The following is a 20,853-nucleotide window of genomic DNA, read 5'->3' as shown; positions in this document are numbered from 1 at the left end:
TGAGTCTTTTAAAATACCAGTTATTTATGTCCTAACATACTGCTGTAAAGGCTGCTCACCGGGGAAGTCGAAGACTAATGAACATATCATCTAAAAGAAGAGTCCATCACAGGGTCAGAGGAGATAAATGTGAATGGTATTGCTTTGCAATTAGAATTAATTAGAATGTAAGTTACTAATTGGATTTCACCTACAATTATACACTGTTTGACAATATTGTCCCTAACTCGAGTGGAAATTGATAATATAACTTGATATTTAAATTTAGGATAAGTTGTAAAAATAGTAGACCATAGAGATTCTTGGACTCTGAATTCATGTTTCTCAGGATCCGGTGACGTGTTCAAGTTCCTTTTTGGTCACCAGAGCATTTGTAGTCCCATGACAAGGCTGAGAGATAGTGGTGGCCTTTGTTCTTATGTGGCTAGTGCCGGCAGACATCCCAGACACACTTTGATTTAATGATCTAAAGACGTACCAACTTGAAAAAAAATGAGGCAAACATTGATTTTAAAAACGGAGCAATCCCATTTTTCCATACCTCCTATTTTCCACAACAGCCACCCACTAAAGAGCAAGTGTTAGGAAAGTGTGAGTCTGGGGGCATTCTCGTTCAGATAACCACGGGTGTCTCACTTAGACAGGTTCACATTTCTTTGGCCCTATGCCCCACAGTGCTCACTTGCCCTGCCAGAGCAGAACTCTCAGGTGACCTGTGACAGACACACGGCACAAGTAAGACTTGATTGTATTAAGCAGAGCTGGGAGTGATTACTGCAGAATAACATGGTTCCCTTCTGATGGTGATTTTTTTTTAATGAAGCCCACCTTTATAAATGTGACTATCACATTGTGGGGGCAGCTGTTCTATTACATAGATCAACATCCTGCCTACTGGATTGAGTTTACCAAAGACTACTAAATTATGTACTAAAATCCGTGAAGTCTGAAAAGGTGCAGAAACCAACTGAGCAATAAAGCTATTTCAAACTGCATTGAGAGATATCCTTCTGTTCTTCACGGAACCACCTTCTTCCAAATTTAACTACAAAGCATTGATTATAGAAAATGCAAAAAAACCTAAGAAAATAGATATTAATATACTATGGCCCAATGCACTGGGAAACTGAAGTCTGTTAGAACTGGAATCTGACTCGGAAAGACTTCACTTTAAAAGGCTGAATCCCACAGCCGGGATCAAGCCGTCTCTTCCACACAGCTCTCTTTGGGGCAGAATTAGGCAGCTTGTCTATGCTGTGGCCTAAGAGCAGCCCCTAAACAGCACATGTTATGTATGCTAGGTAGAACTAAATCACGTATATGACATGAGACTGAAAGGTTTTATGAAAGTCCAGTCTTCCCTGTGTTGGGATGGATCCAGAGGATCCTCAGAGGGATCTGTTTGGGGGAGGCTCTCAGGGCTGCTATCTGAAGAGGCTCCTCTGGCTTTCCCACCCCTCCCTTTGCCATCCCTCCCAAGTGATTCTCTTTCCCTGTCTTCTTCATTTTCTCTTAGTGAAGCTCTCCTCCAGGTTTTAATTGGAAGCTTCCCCTTCCATTTAAGGCCCCATCGTGCTTGGCTTACCATTTCTTGTGGGTATTTCTGTCTCTTGTCCTCTTTCCCACTTCAAGGCCTGACCATGGCCTTGAGGTCTCTTCATTCTGAACCTCATTTCTGGAGGGGATCTTATCAGCTTCCTTTCTGGACCCACTGTTGTTGACTTGTTCTATATTTGACAGAGTTCAACCCCAAAGGTAGGTTCAAGAGTACAAGCCACCAAAGGTCATGTATTCCCCTGAGCACGTGCAGTCAGCCTGCAGCAGACCTCACGGGGCGCACCCCCTCGCCTCCCACTCTGCTGTATTCCAGCTCCCAAGACTGTGTGCTTATTCTCCACATTTGCTTAAATTTAATGACTTAACCTAAATAGGTACAAAACTACTCATTTCATGTTGACAGAGCAAGTCAGGTTCAGTGCTAATACTGCTTTCTAGTTTCAGGAATGGACCTGTGATAAATTTCAATGATCAGGTTATTTGAAGTGGGATGTGGGTGGCATCTTCCTGTGCCACCCCAGATAAAAGGAGGTCCGAGGAAAAAGCTTCACTTTAACCTGTTGCTTTCATGTCTTGCTGGTGAGTTCATCTGCTGTAGTGCTGCCACTGCTGCTAAATGCCCTTGCTGATATCAGAGCCTGTCGTCTTTAGGCTTCAGTGTGACTTAAGGGAAGTACCGCTCCAAAGACCATCCAGGCCTTCAGCCCCAGGGTGGGCCTGCTAGGGTATCTATGCTTATAGACTGAGATTAAGTTCTCTGCCTGTCTAGTTTGAAGACAGCCACTGATGGTGTCTCCTGACAATACTGTGCAAGCCAATCTAATAAATCCCCTTTAATAAATATTCATTCTTTTGGTCTGTTTCTCTATGGGACCCTAGTTAATCTGTGAGCCTGGAGAATAAAACTGTTTTTGTCTTTGGTTTGTACATACCTTTATCAAAACAAAACAATACATTATCTCCAGTGTGAATACTGGCATGCCATTTTATTCAAGGAAGACCTGTTATAATGATGAAGGGATTAGAGAACAATTTTAACCCTCATCAACACCCAGGCAAGTGTAATGCATCCATCTCTTGTGGAGTTTGTAATACAAGAATCCCCAGGAGAGGTTTTGGCAGATGTGGATACTTAGGCAGATGTGGCAAGGTGTTTTGATCAAGTACTACCATGCTGTAGCACATCTCTGTATCTATTTGGCTGACTGTAATTTTATCAGTTTATCCTACACAAAAGTAATAGTATTTGGGAACAGCTTGCCAGGATATGCCCATTGCTGCTACAGTGTCATGAATCTTACGGGAGTCACCAACCACTTCTTTTCTGATTGGATTTAAGGGCTGCTTAACAAGATGGAGCTTTGGTATTATTTGTAAACTAACGCAAAAAAAAAAAACCCTAAAATTAATGAGGTCACAGGCCCTAGAGAAACAACTCAAAACTATTACTCAGATAAATGTGTGGTTATTAAACTGCCCCCCTAAGTTATTTTATACCCCCAAATTAGTGCATCTCTCTACCTTCATCAAAGAGGCTTCTCTGAGCATAGATGAAGATGAATATGGATATCTAAAGCTGGAACAGGGTCTCACATTCTATCACTGAGCCATACTTAAAAGCTCCTTTTTGATTTCTAGTTTTAGACAGTATCACTGTGTTGCCCAGGATAGCGCTGAAATCACGCTAAACTGGAATATAGTCTTCTGTTGAATACCGTGGTTAAAGACAGTGCAGAGGACTTTTGGACAGGTCAAGGACACATAGCCCGGCACCCAAGGTGTCATCATTCCCTATGCAGCATTTTCCCCTCCAAAACCTATATCCCAAACCATGCCAATACTACCCCTGGGCAGAGGGGAATAGAGATGCCGCAGACTGTTAGCAAATGCCAGGCTGGGCCACACAGGCGGCAGCCCTTAAGGGCGAGCAGGGTTATATGCATTCTCATCAGTGGATGAAGGTAGGAACTACGCATGTCTGAAGGGGCTGCTGGGTTTGTGAACTCCCGTAGGTGACCCACTTGGCTAACTGCTAATTCTAGCTGCCTGGTGTCATCAGAGAGTTCTGCAGCTAAGTGACTTGATTTTATGGCTGCAGTGATTGATTGTAACAGTGTATATTGTCAGACTGAGGCACAGTGTACTTCTCCAGAAAATACTAGAAATGATTTGGGCTCTGCTATTTAAGAAGTTCTATATCATCTATAGTTTCCCCTTTGTGAATTACTTTGTTCCCTGCTGATATCGTCCATGTAGAGCACCTGTGTGGCAAAGGAAATTAACAGATGCGACTTCTTACCTTATTTTAACTCTTGGTATGCTATCTGGAAAAGAAGCACTTTTCCTATGCCACGCAAAGGGCAAGCAGATAAATAATGAATCCATAAACACAGTACTCTTCAGGTCTTGACTTTGCAAGGTGTGCTTTATTTAAGTCAGTCCTGAACCCCAAGTACACAGGAGTGGGTTGTTGACAGATTCTAGCCCATTCAATGAATCTTCTCAGAAACTTGATTTTTAATATTGAATGAAAACTATATTTCACTCATAAATTTTCATGCTACATTGCTAATTCATGAAGAGGTTGTGTTTCCAATGATAATAATTTAAGAAAAGGCCATTTTTTTTATTCCCCCAAGCTCAATATACATATTTCTTTCATAATTATGAACTTAAAAAACCCGTCTTAGATGTAAAAATGTGAATTGGAATATGTAAACTCTTTGATATGCCTGAAAAACAGCAAGGAAAATGTCATACTGGAAAAACCACTGCCTTAAATCACGGAGATGGGAGAAAGCCTACGAGAGGGGGCGGGGAGAGGCAGAAGGGGCGGGGAGAGGCAGAAGAGCCCTGTGGCCTCAGTCACTGGAGTTACTGAGGTGTTCCCATCAGGCTGGACTGACCGCTGCTGTCCTTCTGTTTCTGGGGCAATAGGAGCCATCCGAAGCAGAATGGTCACCGCTCCCTGGGGGTGGCAACCACCCGACCTCAAAGCAGGAGTCCACGGAGTTGCTTTGCTGAGTGTTTTTTCCTGAGAAGTCACTGGTGTTTCATAGAAAGATTCTTACTAGTCTTCAGTTGAGATAAGGCAGTGGGAGTGTCACTAATGTTATCTTTTTGCTTAGGCTGAGGCTTGTCCTTCCACCAACATCGCCTGGGTCACGGGTCCCGGGTCCCGCCTGTCCTCTGGAACGTTGGGCAGTGCTGCTGCCTCCTATTGCTGCTGCACTTCCGGAGTGTGCTGAGGGCTCCGGGGCTCCCTGCTCAGCCGTTTCCCCACTGTGGGAAGAGCTGTGTGTTGCGCTCTGACCACGACATCGGGAAAGGTGAGGTCCCCAGAGAGTAAGACACAGGTGCCTTTCCCTCTTAGGGAGGGGACCCTCCATGAACCTGTCACATAATCAGTAAGAATGCAAGACACTGTCGACTGAGAAAACTCTAAAGCAAAGAGCCCCGATTTCAGAGAAACGAGAGCACAGAGAACTTCAACAGCGCCTTCATGCGCAAGGTGGCTTTGGTGACAAAATCAGCTTCTTTCGGCCACCTGCCAGAGAGAAACCGTTGCTGCCAGACTGGAAATGCTTAGCTCTTCTGAGAGTGTTGTGCTTATTCTTAATTAAAAAAACAAAATGTTAGCTCTCTTCGCAGTCTGGGTCTTAAGGTATCAATTTGTTTTTTCCCTAGTCCACTTGATCATCGTTTCTGGCGATCGGTACAGGAATATCAGTTTGGCATAGAGGTCTTCTTCCAGCTCCAGCTCCCCCGTCTCCCGGACTAAAAATATATCTGTGCACAACTTCAAAATTCGGTCCACATTTGGAAGCTCCTCAAACATGATGGAGTGAGAGATGCCACTGAAGAACTCACGGACAAATTTCCCAATTACAAGGACAACTGATGCGTATAATCCCATGATACTGAAAGAGAGCGAGGAGAAATATTCCCCCAACAATTACTATGGTTAGAAACACATTTGGGCAATACTGTGATAAAATGCAACATACTGGATGGAAACACAATTGCATTGCACAGGCTCTTTTGAAAGTAGCTCTTTTCCCTTTAACAATCTTGTCTGGAGGTCTATTTTAAATAATACAATGCTGATGGGAAGGCCTTTTTTAATGAAGGTTTTTTTTTTAAAAAAAATGTAACATGCTGTACTTATATCTTAAGGGGGATAATGTATTGTACTGTATTGTATTGTAATGTTTAAGCACTAGAAGGCGAGGAAGTGGTCTGGATCTGCTCAGAATTGTGGTGTCTGTGTGATCCATTTGCTCAGGGTCAGAAACAAGCTAAGACAAACAGTGGTAACACCATACCACCTTGCATGAAACCATGCCATAACAAGAAGGCACAAAACAAAGGGGTCTCCCAGGGCTGTGTGAGTCACACAGGACATTCTGATGCCTTTGGGTCTCTTCTGTGTTTTGCAATGGAAGGGCATGGCTTTGCGACTTTCAATACTGTAGAGACACAACTCAACTCCTAGGAGGCGAAAAGCTGCCATCCCAACTTCACAGCGTTCAGACACTCTAACTACTGATCGTTACATGTTTCCTTACCCATAGCCAGCCAAGAAGCCCAGACTCGGGGGGCTGACTTTGTCATTGAAGACCACCAGCTCCAACGCTTGGGACCCCTGATTGTATATCCTATTTCCAGTCAGGTTGAGAACCCACCACTCACTGTTGGATTTGGTGACATTGTCTCTGAACAAAATGATGGTGATGTTCATGAAGTTATTTTCTGGAAGAGGAGAAAAACAAAATAAAGGCAGCATGAGAGTCTCAGGATTTGATGCAAATTAGAAGTTCCCAGTGGCAAGACCCATCAACGTATGTAGTACACAATTCCAGAAGGTGAAAGGCACAGGGATAGACGCGACAGGCAGGTGGAGAGGAAGGGAACCCTGGGCATCGCTCAGATGAGAGTTTTGTCACTGCTGCCTCCTTGTAAAACAGCCAAACCACAGGGAGTAATGGAGGGCCCACCCCCTAAGTGGCTGTGCTGAGCATCCAGAGAGCCGGGTGCATACAAAGTCCTCACCGTCAACCTTGGATGCAACTGATCAGTTCGTTTATATTGCCAGCACTTGGCACGTATCTCGTCAGGAGGAAGGCACTCTACCAGCTGTTGAGGGTTTATAGAATGACGTGTAATAATGGTGTTCCTTATTTTAGTGGGAAGAGACTGTGTTCACAATTGTGGTCATGTGGCAACTAGCCTAAGGCCAGCATTGTCAAGGTCCCTCCCTTGAGAAAGCCACTTCTTCTGATTGATGGAATCTATGACAGCTTAGAAGAGAAATAGCATGAGTGCTAAGCTTTGCTGGCTCCAGGATGTGGAGGGAGAGAACAGAGATATTCATCTCAGGAAGGACTGAGATCAAGAAGTTCTTCAAAACTAGACCACCTATTATTATTAACTTAGGACTTTGGGGTATAGTAATAACTGGGGTTCTCAAGCTCAGAGGCAGTCACAAGAGGACCGTCTGGCCCTGGGTTCAGAGAGCTCTAGGTTTGGATCTGTTGCTCAGGTGTGTCCTCCACGCTCTTTGCGTGTAAACCGGAGATAACCATCAGCTTATGCTACACATGTCTGGGGTGACATCATTGGATGTAAGGGATGGCAGGAGCTGTAAGGGAGGAGGGAATTCCATGACACTGCAGGATGGAAGACAAAGAGGGCTGGGAGTGGGGCACGGGGACAGGCTGGCCTTGAAAACAGTGAGGGCACAGCTTTCGTTGAACCTCCAGGGAAGGAAGTAGGGCCCTGTGAATAAGATGCTTTACAAGGAGGAGAGAGGTGGGTCAGGAACAGCCACTGGGCTGAATTGAATCTGCCCTGGCAGCCGGTGGGGAGGCCATCTGCCGAAACAGTGGCTGGGAAGAGCTTGAAAACTCACACCATGTTTTCAGGAGAATCTATCCTTCTTGGGCTAAACAGTTCTACGGCTATTTCTCTTTTAAAAGGAAATAAGAAAACTTCCCCATGAGAGTCGAAGCTGCTCATAAAAGCATGCCCATTTATAGTTAATGAAGAACAGCATGTGGACATGGACGTGGCCTTGCATTTGTCCTCATGCCTCACTAGGGTCATCTCCATGGGAGGCTGTAACTGCTCACTAGCTCAAAGTCAGCATCCTGGAGCCAGGTGGCCAGTACCCATGGTGCCTGGCACAAAATGCTTCACCCAGGATGGCGAAAGGACCCACGCTAGACACCTACATTACACTTCACCATGATCAAAGAGATCAGCGACTTTCAGGAAATGAAGTCAAACAATTCTCTATAACGAAAACACCATTCTTCAGTGACAGGAGATAGCCGTATACAAAGTTGCCACAGGGCCGGCATAATAAACCCATACCTGACTTGTTTGCTGGTAACCAAAACTGTTATAGAGGCATGTGGTTGACAGAAGTATCACGGGGCACATAGCTATCCCCCAAAACAACAGCCTTCCTTCCATCACACCCGTGCTGGAGAAATCCAATAACTGAGACACGCTATTGGTGTGTATCGACCCTGGGGCTCAATCAAACATATGTCATGTTGTTTTTTATTGTTTTTTGTTTTTAGTGGGAGAAACCACCATGTTTACCAACGCGTGAGGCAATCCTCTGTAAGCAATCTGGTTGCTCAGAGAATCAATTAAGCTAAGTCATAAAACATGGGTATGGCTCAGTCAGGGAGAAGCAAGGGAAGAACATGGCTTGCAGGTGTGTCAATGGTTCCCTTCGGCAAGAGAAGGCAGAGGCTTTATGGCTCTGGTAATACAGGGTAAGAGAACTAGAAGGCAGACTGCTAAATGTTCAGAAGGCAGACTTCTAAAACTGAAGACAGGCAAGATTTTCACAGTTCTGGAATGGCTTCTCATTCTTACCAGAGAGAAGTTGCTTTATAGGCTTTGAGTTTGAATCACTGGGCGCCTTCACGTAGTACGGGTAGATCCTTTCTATTGTCCTGCACATTAAGAAAATAGAGAGACGAACTTTAGCTGTTTCCACACCTAAGACTGATGTCTTTGCTGCCATTTTGACCTTTTAGAAAACAATGATAAAAGTCATACAACAATATAACATAAAGATATCTTAATTTAGGGGATCTTATAGCCACAGCTCCCCAAAGCTGAGAGTCAATCAATTCTACCCAGAAATACATGTAACTCATGGTACATATAGTTTGAAAATAGCTGCTAGCCTTTCTTACATTTGGACTGAAAAAAAAAAAGACATTTTTCCTGGCTAGGTTATTTTAACAGTTTTCTTTAGTAGTGAGCTCTTTACTGACTTTATTTATTCATTGGTATTTTTTTAAAAAAATACCTACAGTACACAGGAGTACCTGGTGAAGGGTGAGCTTGAGGACAGAGCACGGGACCTGGACCCTAAGCTTTGTTTGTCTTAGAGGAGCTGCCTGACTCGTGTTCTCTCCTCTGGAAATGATGGACAGTGAGGCACTGATGATCTGCGAGAGCCCAGGAACATCAGGGATTCGTGAAGTCAAGGAGGAGCTTAGTATTCAAATGATTGGGTCCTAGTAATCTTCCCATCCAGTGCATCAACATGAGGCCATGGCAGCCTGGAGTAAGATGCTGGGAAAACCGCCAGTAGGCATGTGGACTATTCTGTCGGTTTTGAATATAGGTCCTTCCCTCTGCGAGTTCCTAGTTACCTAATGTAAGTTTGAAACAGAGCACATACGGGGAGTGTTTTTCCCTCCCCCAATTTTCTGTTGCCTCCTGTCTTTTTATCTTCCCACCCATTCCGCCAGTTCGATATTCAGCTTCCCTGGGACAAGAAAGGAGTCTGTCCTTGGCTTTTGATGATTTGTGGCAGTAGGAACAAGCTTGTTACTCAGAGGGAAGGTCAGCAGAGCCTGCTAGGCTGGAAGACAGGGGCAGGGAAGGGCAGGTGTCAACACTGGAGGCCATCTGTGAAGCCATCTCCTGCCTGCTTTCTTCCTTTGAAGGTGGATGGTCCACTGGGTACCTAGCTCAGGAGGTAGGCATGATGACAGAAAGCCTGAATTAAGTGAAGTCCTTGTCCTACCCCTTTAAGGGAGCGACCTTCAGACCAGGGAAATGAAGCAAACACTGGCTTGTATTGTGACGGACAGGTAGATGCAGGAGAACGTGAGGAGTTTCGACACCTCTAGACACACGGGGGATCAGCACAGTGACACCCCAGTGGGTAGAGAATGGGGTCTAAGGACTGAGGGAGGGTTGCCTTGCAGCAGGCATTGGCCACCCAGAGTGGAAGAACAGTGTGCCTCACGGTGGAAGGAGAGCAGGACACTTCACCATGGATGGAGAATGTCCCCGGAGCCACCCCCACTGTCATTCACAACATACACATAACGACCAGCAAATTGGAGACAGAGTCCTGGGACTGAGAGCTGTCACTCGCATCCTCAAACGAGTTGGGTTGCATCAGAAGTCTCCACATTCTGACGCAAGCTCTGTTCACAGGGCTACTCAACTTACACAGGAGTGTTTGAGCTTTCTGTGTCATTGCCGGCGATCATTTTAGCTATATTATTTCGTGTTTCGTTTGCCAGAGGGAAAGAAAGCTTATCGGTTGCTATTTCTGCTTTGGCACCCAGAGTCATGTTTCTGTGATGGAAGGAATAAGAAGACAAAGGAAAAAGCTGAAGGTTAGTGATTGCTCTAAGGTCTGGAGGAGAGACCCGTGCACCCTTGACTCACTGTTGTATCTCACCAAGTTTTCAGTGAGTCCAGATTTTTTCATCCCAACCGTCCTGGTCACCCCACCTCCACTTCCACCCTCTTAAGCAGTCAAATTCATAAAATTGCGGGAGACCTCAACCCCATGAGGCAGAATAGAGGGATTAGAGTCTGCTGGCTAAGCAGCAACTGTCATGATGAGCTCATGGGAATCTCAGAGACATTTATATGTAAAAGTAATGATGTCAGTCTCCATGGTAACCAGCAGACCCTGTGTTTAATCAGAAGTTACTTTTGTTATGATTTGGTCGCTCTTCAAAGCAAGGGCTAGAAAACAAGTGTTTGGCTACTGGTCCAAATGGGAACTGAGAGATAGGAGACATTAAGGAGAAAATGAGATTATGGAAAACACTGAACGACCTCTTTGAAGGGGCCCTTTCCCGTTTTCTTATGAGCTCACTTTAGAGTCTAAGATTTCCTCAGAACTTGTCATGATCCCTTCATTTTGCTGTTTAGCTTTTTTTTATACAAGGTTTCCCTCTGTAGCCCAGGCTAGCTGTATTGCTCAGGCTGCCCACTGTGATTTTCTTCTGAATGCTAGAATTACAGGTGTGAGCTATGATGATTCCTTATAAGCCAGGAAGTTCAAGTTGTGGTTTCAAATGAGCCTGCTGGAGGTCTTCCTGGGGTTCTGGTCCTCAAGACTGTGACAAAGGAATCTAAGTAGCCATATTCCGTTGTGCTGAGGTCCCCCAGTGCCCATGACTAAAGCACTGGGTGAAATGTCTAGATGCAGGACCTTTTAGCAAGACATCCTTAGGTTTTCCAAAGGCAAAGTCAGGGGTGTATTCTCAGGCTTGGTTCTGGTGGGGGTAGGGGTAGAGCTGGCTCTCCTGCTTCTGGGACTGCTAAGGTACCCCCCAAATCTCACACCCACAGAACAGACCTCCCAAGGCTTCTCTAGTGGAGCAGGGATGCCGGTGGGACCCAAGCCTGCAAACACAGTTCTCTATTACTCAGACCAAACTTCAACTTTTCGTAGCAATCTTAACTGAGCACACGGAATCTATTTTCTAACCCATTCTTTCCCTTCTTTCTTTACTCTTCTGTCTTGCTTACAGAATTCATTGCTGGCCTCTCTTAGAAAAGAAAAAAAAAAGAAAGCCTGATTTAAAAAGACCCTAAGCCATTCTTAGTCTGGCCATTGGTTCCTAGAAAAGCCATATTTCATCAGTGAAATGCAAGCTTTAGCAGAAAAGGCAAGTGGCTGAACGTAAAGATTGTGTCAAGTGGTGTTACTGTTTGTTCCCCCAGCCTAAGGGAAGAGTAGGGTTAGGGAAGGATGCATGGAAGGAAACACAGTAACTACCTCTGAATACTCCATGAAAAAACAACAGAGAAGAAACTATTGGGGTCGGTGAGCTCCTGTATCATTTTCTGCTTACTGGGAGGGCTGATGGTCCACAAAGAATTTGAGTTTCCTTCCAGTTCTGCTACTGTTATGTCTTCTTTTTCATAATTCTCCAGAAATTGCATAGCACCCTGCACACACACAAACATACACGTTGTGAATGGATTCTACACATGCTGCTCATGAAGGAAGCAACTCATCTTTCGTTCAACCGATTTTACGAAGAAGTCTCCATAGGGAGGATTGTTTACACGGTGCCCAGGCTTTAGGTTTCCCAGAGCAGGAACATGGCAGCTCCAGTCACATGCCCAACCGTTCCTATCCACCCAGAAAGGAGGGCCTCATAATCCACATCATGTTTCCCCACTGCCAAGAAATCCGTGAACTGAGGAAGCAGACCCTCCTCACAGGAGACAGGATTCAATCCACCCAGGCCCTGTCCTTAGGGATGCTAATCATTTGAGATTAGTTTTGTTGCTATGGCCTTTAAGCAACGATTTTAAATAGAAGCATCTGTTTGCCTGATCTGTTTCCGTAAATTGAAACTATCCTCTGTGGAACTTTTTTATGATGAAACTCGTGTTATTATCTTATTGTTATTATGTTATTATAAACGATAGAGAAATGAACAACATTGGCTACATCCCCACCACGAGCACACTATCAAGGACTTATATAATAAGGGACACGTTTCTTTTGGTTTGACATTTTAAAATATAATAGTCTGATTCTTTTCCCATCTATATTTTATTTGAGAACTTGTCATAAAACTAATAGGATTCTTAAAGACATTTTTATCACAAGAGAAATTACTTAGGAAATCATCTCTTCAGATAACAAAGCGCGTACTGTGAATATGGTCAGAAGCGTGGACCTTTTCTTCCAGGAGGACTGTTAGAGGAACCAGTGCCAGCTGGATTCATGTAATATATTTGGTATGATTTCCTTAACCAACCAGTTTTTTCTAACACTCAAATCACTTCAGTTTCTGCTATCAAAAGCAATGTGTTCTTAGGCAAGCACCCACCTAGTTGCTTTCCCATATTTTGAATTAATTTTTTTAACTTGAGGTTCCCAGAGCAAGCAGGCCAATCAAAGACCAATATCACCAGTTTAAAAACTATATGTATTTGTTTAAATGAGCAAAACCCTGTTGAACTTTCATTAAAATGTTCCAAGTTAAACTCGTGTTTGCTGTCATTTACATTTCTCATGCTATCTAAGTAGCTGATGACTGGCCGGGTGCCACAGGCAACTGAGGCGTCTAGAAAAATTCATCATCTCACCACTAGGGGGCAGAGCAAAGCTATCCAGCTTTCTGACACCAACAGGAGAGCCCGCATGGAGGCGGTCTTCCTTGAGTTCTGCCCACATTTACTTACAGTGTTGGTGGTGAAAGAGTGTAGGAATGTTTTATACTTTGCATTGTCCATAACCTTCAGCTGGCTTTGCTGGGCACTCATTGTGAAGATAGGCTGCAAAACAAAAGTACATGGCAGTCAGCAGGAGAGCGGTACTTCCCTGCATTTGGGTTAAAGTAAAACCATTTCCTCTTTAGGAACTACTGATCCCCTGAAGGCAGTTGGCCTCAGAGATCTCTTTTTACACGGATTAGTCCTATACTCAAAACCAATGAACCGTTACTATTATTACTGTTGTTGCTGTTTTACTATTTGCTGTGCTAGGGATCAAACCCAGGCCCTTGCACATCCTCGGCAACACAACCTCCCTGTCCTTCATATACCACATGTCTTCTGATCAGAGAGCATTTAGGTAAAGCTCTGGCATCAACCAGGGAGTGGTGGTGCACGCCTTTAATCCCAGCACTTGGGAGGCAGAGGCAGGAGAATCTCCGTGAATTTGAGGCCAGCCTGGGCTACAGAGTGAGTTCCAGGGCAGTCAGGGCTACACAGAGAAATCCTGTCCTGGAAAAAACAACAAAACAAAACTGGCATTGAGAACTATTACTACGAACCCTAGTCAGGGCTCTCATGAATAAATGCTGCATTAGGAGAGGTCCCAAACCATGGGGGAAGCTAGGTTACCTGATACCCTCCCAGGGTGATTGTGACTGACACATCCAGGGGCTGGTTGATAACCCCCGCGACAGATTTGATCAGAGACATAAAGAGCAGCGGGAACCACACGATACAGATGAGCAGGACAATGATCATGCCGCCCATGCCGTACTTCACTGCTTTCTTCTTCTTCTGGCCCCGGGGCTGGGGGTATCTCTGCAACACAAGGATTCAGAAAGATTCAGCAGGTGCCCGAGAGAAGAGGGAGGAGGCAGGGTCAGACAAGGGTGAGCTCTTCCCTCACTGCCCTGGGGAATACAGACTTGGTCCTGATTCCTCTTCACAAGGGGCAGAGACCTATCCCAGCCTTGGAATTGAGGGATGAAGCTGTACCAAAGCCCAAAAGGCACCTGTTAAACTCAATGCATAGTGCACGCTCTCAAAGACCCTGTTGTTCTGGTTCTTAAGCTCTGCCTGGCCAGCGTGGCCCTCCTGTGGCCAGTGAGTGAGAAAGCCCCTCTGAGTGCTGGACACGGCTGGTGAGAGGAAAAAAGGAATTCATGTGGTAGGAACAGGAACAAGAGCTATCACAGTCTCTGGCTGTGTCACCTCTGCAGGCCACACCACAGACTCAATAAGCCCCCCCCCCCCACAGGGTGGGAGGCGAGTGGGAGGAGCTGGCTTTTCTTGAGAAGTTAGTGTCTGAGGTATGTGAGTGTCTTGCATGTTACTCCTGCGCACAGCCTTTCTCAGTTACTTTCCAGGTTTGCTGACGCTATGGTTGGGGTTTGGTTTGATCCTTCTGATACTCAGGTTGAGCTGTGATCACCAGAATGAGCATTAAGAGATGATTAGAGTCTTGGATGAACCCATCTGGAGAGAATGTAGTAATTAGCTATCTTGAAAGTTGTTCTGCTATGAATGCCAGTCCAGCCGGGTCTCTTGTATTTTCCTTGTCTCTCTAGACGATGTCCTGTACCACCTAGGAACTTTCCCAACAAGAAGTCTGTTACTAGAGGTGGCCCTCTTCATGGTGAACCGGACTACTAATTTACCCCATATGCAATCCTTGACAGACTACAGAGAAGACCTTGCAAAGGGGCTGCCAACTTTTTGTCCCAGGCTACTTCCCCGTTCCTCTCTCGGTAACTCAGTGCTTTATTGTTGGAAGACGGGAAAACCACAGTGCTGTTCCTGTTATAAGTCTAATTAGCTTCCCAGAGCATGCTGGGAAGTGGCCTCATGGGGATGAGTGCAAAGTTGGCCGTTCACCTCTTAAGTTCACGGCAAACCTTTGCCTTTCAGGAAGCTGTTCTTGCTTCACAGAGTACACTATAATGATCCTATCACAGAGCTTCCAACAGAGAACTAGAAAGAGGCACTTGGGTCTCAATGTGCTAAGTACTGGATGGGCTATGCAGAGCAGTGGGAAGGCCCCGGGGAAAGGTGAACCAAATCTTGGGCTAGGGAAGGCCTGTGAGGGGAAAAAGAAATGCCACATTTGACATTTGAGCTTGTGAAGACCAGGAGAAGTGAGCAGGAGTTTTCAGCGAGTAAAGAAACTCACTAAGGGCTTAAAAGTATCTGGCAAACATCCCTGTGAGAGCAGAGGAGAGGAGACAGGGATTGGGGCAGCCGACTTAGGATCAAACAGAAAAGTAGATGCTCCATCTGCCCCAAGCCAACTCACGTTTCCCACTAACTCGCTCAGCAAAGCTTCCCTACCTACTGGTGAATCTGTTTTCCCAGAAGCTGCTTTCTGGCAAGCACCTGTTTATTACATGTGTGCTTACTGCGAGACAAGATATTCAGACGTCTTTCCTGGACCTCACGACCTATGCTTTGGAGCTTGCATGCCGTAGCGAGTCCGGCCGCACCGACGGTGCTCAGCAAGTGTTCACAGCAGACTGAAAACAAAGGCCTCAGATTGTTCTTCCATTTACAGTCCTTTGTCACAAGTTGTCCCAGCCACTTTGGCTTACCCATGCCCTGGCATTTGGGCTGCCATAGAAAGGGAATGTGGCAGCTCCCCAGGCTTCCCAGGAATGTGAGGCCATCTGGAGGGGAACCTGGGGCTTCTCTGAGGATAAGGGAAGGCCATCATCCTCTCTCCCTGTAGGCCCCATGACTGTGGATCCAGCCAATGTCAGATGACATATGCTAGAGGGGAATTGTGGGAACTATTTTTTGTTCTAACTCACTCAAGAATGCAGCCTGATCTCCATTTATAGAGCGTCTGCATACTATTAGGCATCATGAGTGCTAGAGAAATGATTTAATAGTGCGAGAGGTTCGTGGGGTCTGTGAAAACACCTTTGACTCCAGAACTGTGAACCACAAATAAACCTTTCTTCTTTTTGAGTTGGTTTGCCTTAGGTGTTTAGTTATAGTATTTGCAATCTAACATATGGAAGTAGATTTAGTGTCTCCATAAAGTAAACATTACCCTGGGGCCCTAAGTGTGTATCTACTTGGATGTTTCCAATTTGTAAGGTAGCCCACTCTGTCATGGAGTAACATTGGTCCTTGGAAATGTCTTATTTTCCAATGACATTTATTGGAGCTTTTGGCTACTTGTCCTTTTGTTGGTTTATGTCTCACAAATATCAACCTAGTTTTGCATGGTTTTCACAGTGTTGAAAATAGCTGTTATTTCTGCTGCCTCTTATGTTTTTCTAGTGAACCAAGTGATTCTTGATTCTTTCTGGTGTTCTCTTATGTGGCTATTTCTAGGGTCTTTATTACCCTGGTTATCACCCTGTGTCCTTTGATGCTCGTGTTTTCCCTTCTGGTTGCGTGTAGTTTGTCCTCAGTGGACTAAGGAATGGGACATTTTCTATGCAGTATTGAGAAGTTGTGGAACCTTGCAAGGCATTTGGTGTCATCATGAATAAACTCATTTTTTCTTGGGAAATGGCCTTGTTATTATGAGAGGCTGTCCCCTCTTCTTTATCACATTTTCTTGTTTTTTTCTTTGGTTTTTCACTATGCATAGAGGCAGGAAGCCAAACAGATGCTGCCCTGTAGGACCAGGAGTCAAAAACAAATCTCTTTTCTTTATGAATTACCTCGTTCCAGATGTTTGTTACAGCAATAACAAAAGAATAGACTAAGGCATCATTCCAGTTTTTGTGCTCTTTAAATATAAGGACAAGAGGCTGTAGAGATGGCTCAGTGGTCTGGCTGCTCCTCTAGAGGACCCAGGTTAGATTCCCAGTACCACATGGTGAATCACAAGCATTGGTAACTCCAGTCCAGGGGAATCTATCAGCCCCTCCAAGCCACAAACCTGCAGTTTCCTGGGAATCTGATTGCAAACCCTATTTCCAGGGAAAAAAACATGGTCTGTGCCCCTGCACCATCCTACCAATTTTAGGGGCTTCCAGTTGAAATTTACTAGAGAGTAATCCCACCAAAGGTGTGTCAGGAACACCCTGAAACCTCAGTAAACAAAAAAGAGAAAATAGAAAAAAATTCATAGCGGCCTTCTGAGACTCAACTTGAGAACCACAAAAGAGTATATGTAGCTAACGCTGAGACGATCTGTTGCTTCATCTCTCTTTGGAGGAGCCCACATCTGTGCTGTCTGGTTTCTTTAACTTCCTTCCGAGTGCTTATTCTGCTCGTAGCTCTTAAGCTTGAACCTATCTTAGAATACTTCTAACAAAATCTCCAGCTCTGCTTCATGACCAAAGTCCTGGAATTCTTTTCAGCATCCAAGTCACAAATTCTGGTTTGGCCTGAGCTGGGGTTCCTAAACATTTATAGGAATCTTTCAGTGCGAATTCTTGAGTGGCAGTGTGGAGCCATGTCTCTAGCTCCTCATCTCTAACAGGCCTCAATGCCTTCAGTCCCATAGACATCATAAACGCATGTGCCTCCTGATGAACAATAGAGCTGGCTTGCTGGGGAGAGCTGGGAACACACACTAGATGTTACACACATTAGAAGAGACACTTTGAAAGACAATATCTCAGAGGTAAGACAGGAAGACATTTTCCACTCCTTGGCTAATGTTGATGGTGTGCTTCTGTAACCATGATACAAGATACTCTGGTTCCATACGACAAGCTTTCAGAATATCCAGTAAGGCTAAACTATAGTTAAACTTAATAGCTACCTATTCTAAGAACATTTTAAAAAATCATTTCCTTTACCAGGGGGATTAAAGTACCCATCCCTCCTCCAGAGGAAAGCATATGGCGAGCATGAGTCCACATTGCCCAACCAACCCTAGTTTCTCTGCACTCGGCTCCCCAGTGAGCATCCAAGGGTGACTGGGTCATGTGGCAACTCATCCCTTCTTTTACATCAATTACGATACAATTGCCAGAAGAAGAAACATCTGGATGCTGTTGCTGACAATGGCAGAAGTGAATTGAAAGCCTACAACCCCCAGTGGGTTGGAAATCAATGCTGTATTTTTAGCTCCTGGCAGGTTTCACGCCCCCACCTCTGTTCATTTGGCCGCAAACACGCAGCATCCGCTTTAATCTTGTAACCAACCGGTGCTCCCTGGCGGGAACGAGGCACTTTCATGGGCTCTTTACCTTTTCCGACTCTCGCCAGCACTTTAAGATGAAAATGTGTGCATAAATGTCCTCCACACAAATCCAGCTGGAGAGGCTCAAGGTCGTGTCTGTCCACACCCAGTCCATCACAGCCCTCAGCTCAGTCAGGAACGGGACCAGACGGAACCTGCAGAGAACCACATTTAGTCAGACGGACATTTGGAGGACGGCCCCATTGTCTAGCTCACCTCAGAAGTTCATGCGGAAGAAATTTGTTTAAAAGGTGATGAGTTAAGAAAAACTCTCAAGGCAATCCTCATAGTAAAATCCACCCGGGAATACAACTGCTTCACAGTATAAATTGAATATATGGATTGATATTTTTCATCCCTATTTTTTCTGATGGTTGTAACCAACTGGGATTTCATATTAAGAGTTGATTCTGTTTCTTTCACCTGTGTTTGTACTGTAAGAATCATTTTTTTCTGATGGTTGTAACCAACTGGGATTTCATATTAAGAGTTGATTCTGTTTCTTCCACCTGTGTTTGTACTGTAAGAATCAATGGGCAGCGGGTTATTTGAGTTGTTACGGCTTTGTTGATGGATGAGTCAGGAAAGCGTCAACATCTGATAAAGATGAGAGTGGATGGGGGAGGCAGGGGGACCAGGGAATGTCACTGGAGCCAGAGAGAGGACTCATGATCAGCTGCTTGCCTAGGTTAAAGAGGTTCACTGCTTTCAGTTGTTCTGGGGAGTGGGCTACCCTGAGCTCCGTCAGGCTCTGAGGAATATTCCAAGCTCTTTGAATGAGATTTTTTTCTGCCAGGCTGGGGAAGTAGGCTGATTCTAGGATTCCCTACAGCAGTGTTGTTATCACTCAAAACCTCTGTCCTGGGCTACCTGCTTCAGCTCTACAGATTAAATAGTAAACCAGCACCTGGAAGACACAGTCCTCCCAGGCCTAGGGTAGAACATGTGGTTGATCACAACATCAGGATGCACCCAAAACCACTTCTGACCTATCACCAGAGATATTAACTAGTGCCATGGAGGGGCCAGCTGTGCCTACAGCCACCTTATCTCTTGAGATGTGGTGTAACTTTTGAAGGAATGCAAGGGTATGCTATCACAGAAACCATCATACGGAAGAAGATATGGAATGCAGCTTGCTTGATGAACTATCAGAAACAGCATGAGGGGCTTCTTCATGCATGAACTCCCAGCACACAAAGAACTCCAGGGGTGTCTGGAATGGTGCTGGTCCCAGCCATTCTATTTTACTATGTCCAGAAAGGTATTAATACTTCAGGATTCTCTGTGTCTACTCCGCTCCCCTTTCATTGCTTGAGAATTTCATACATGCGTATAGTCCACCTCTCATTTCCTCCCCTGTAATCCCTCCCCTGTCTCTCTCATCACCTTTCCACCCAACTCCGTGTGCTCTGTTTGATTGTTTAAACCCACAGAGCCCACTTAGTGCAGTCTATATGAGTATGTGATTAGGAACATCTGCTGGAGCATGGGTAGCTTTCCAGGACCCACGCCCTTGAGGGAAACTGAGTCCCAGTCTCCCATGGCTAATAGCAATGCCAATAGCATTTTAGCTAGTGTGACCACATCCCTGCTCCAAGATGAGGGTTTGTCTGGACTAACTGATCTTATGCAGATCCTGTGCACGCCATCACAACCGTCACAATCATAAATTCAAAGGTGTGACCACCTTGCTGTGTCTAGAAAACACTATTTTATTGTAGCCTCCTCCCCCACACTCCTAACCCTCCTCTCCTCCCCCCCCCCCCCTCCATCTCCGGCTCTTACGATCTTCCTGACATACTCTCCTTCAATGACCCTTGAGCTTCGGGAAGACTTTTTATTCCCAAACATTATCATGATAACTAGGTAAGTTACTAGAGTGAAAATAATCCAGCGTGGATGATTCTAGGGCAACTTCCTGGCAGGTATTCGGTGATTAAGTGTGAAAGGGTGCTTAAAGCAGGACCTTGTGTGGGGCTGACACTGCACGAGTTTCTGGGTGCCTTACATCCCCGCTTTCTCTCCCTCCTCCCTCCTGGTGAAAGAAACACAATGTCTCCCACTGCTTCCACCCCAGCAGGGAGAGACAAGGCAGTGCCCTCACCCTTGAAACAAAAAGAGGTTGACATAATTGTAGCTCTTGGTGAGGAAGTTTCCAAGCACGCGCGTTGGGTAGCCACAGCGGATCTGATAGGCAGACAACCCAAAGTACACACACTTCACGAAGTACCAAAGCTGAGCCACCAGGTTCTGGCTGAATTTCCTGAAAGACAAAATTATGGAAGATAAAGCAATGGGATGCTTTTCCTGTACAGAAGGCAAAAGTTTAGAATAAAGAACAAACACATTTCCCCTCTGCCACTATAACCTAAGAGAGTGGATGGACGCCTTCTGTTTATAGTAATCTGCTTTGTTTTTCTTTTATTTATTGATTGAGTTGTTCACACACTGATTATTAACTGGGCTACAAGACACATTTAAGGTGGAACTATGGATTTCAAAGGCCATATAGGAGAAAAGGGGGAACTTTGGGTGTGGGAGAGATGGGAGAAGTGGAAGAGAATTTGAGGTACTAGAACTCAGCTTACTGAAGACTTTTAGATATATATCCCATTCTAGGTGTCAGG

The 20,853-nt window shown here is 45.1% G+C and overlaps 1 protein-coding gene across 3 annotated transcripts in view; it reads right to left on the bottom strand.

The window, feature by feature from the left end:
* Window positions 1-4,953: 4,953 nt before the first annotated feature.
* LOC121438803 (piezo-type mechanosensitive ion channel component 2) overlaps window positions 4,954-20,853 on the bottom strand; it is a 349,253-nt gene continuing 333,353 nt past the window's right edge. For all 3 annotated transcript variants that reach the window (XM_041639240.1, XM_041639241.1, XM_041639243.1), the window contains 9 exons: window positions 20,331-20,489; window positions 18,231-18,378; window positions 13,708-13,896; window positions 13,045-13,137; window positions 11,621-11,793; window positions 10,051-10,179; window positions 8,449-8,528; window positions 6,126-6,309; window positions 4,954-5,477 (listed from right to left, as the gene is read on the bottom strand). In XM_041639240.1, coding sequence (XP_041495174.1) covers window positions 5,225-5,477; window positions 6,126-6,309; window positions 8,449-8,528; window positions 10,051-10,179; window positions 11,621-11,793; window positions 13,045-13,137; window positions 13,708-13,896; window positions 18,231-18,378; window positions 20,331-20,489 — 1,408 coding nt within the window. In that variant the 3' untranslated portion in view covers window positions 4,954-5,224. The remainder of the gene's footprint in view (window positions 5,478-6,125; window positions 6,310-8,448; window positions 8,529-10,050; window positions 10,180-11,620; window positions 11,794-13,044; window positions 13,138-13,707; window positions 13,897-18,230; window positions 18,379-20,330; window positions 20,490-20,853) is intronic.

The sequence above is a fragment of the Microtus oregoni genome, unplaced genomic scaffold (assembly GCF_018167655.1).
Source record: "Microtus oregoni isolate MIOR12 unplaced genomic scaffold, Mior012 000057F_ref0000458, whole genome shotgun sequence".
NCBI lineage: Eukaryota > Metazoa > Chordata > Mammalia > Rodentia > Cricetidae > Microtus > Microtus oregoni.
This window is presented reverse-complemented; position numbering and strand designations above follow the sequence as displayed.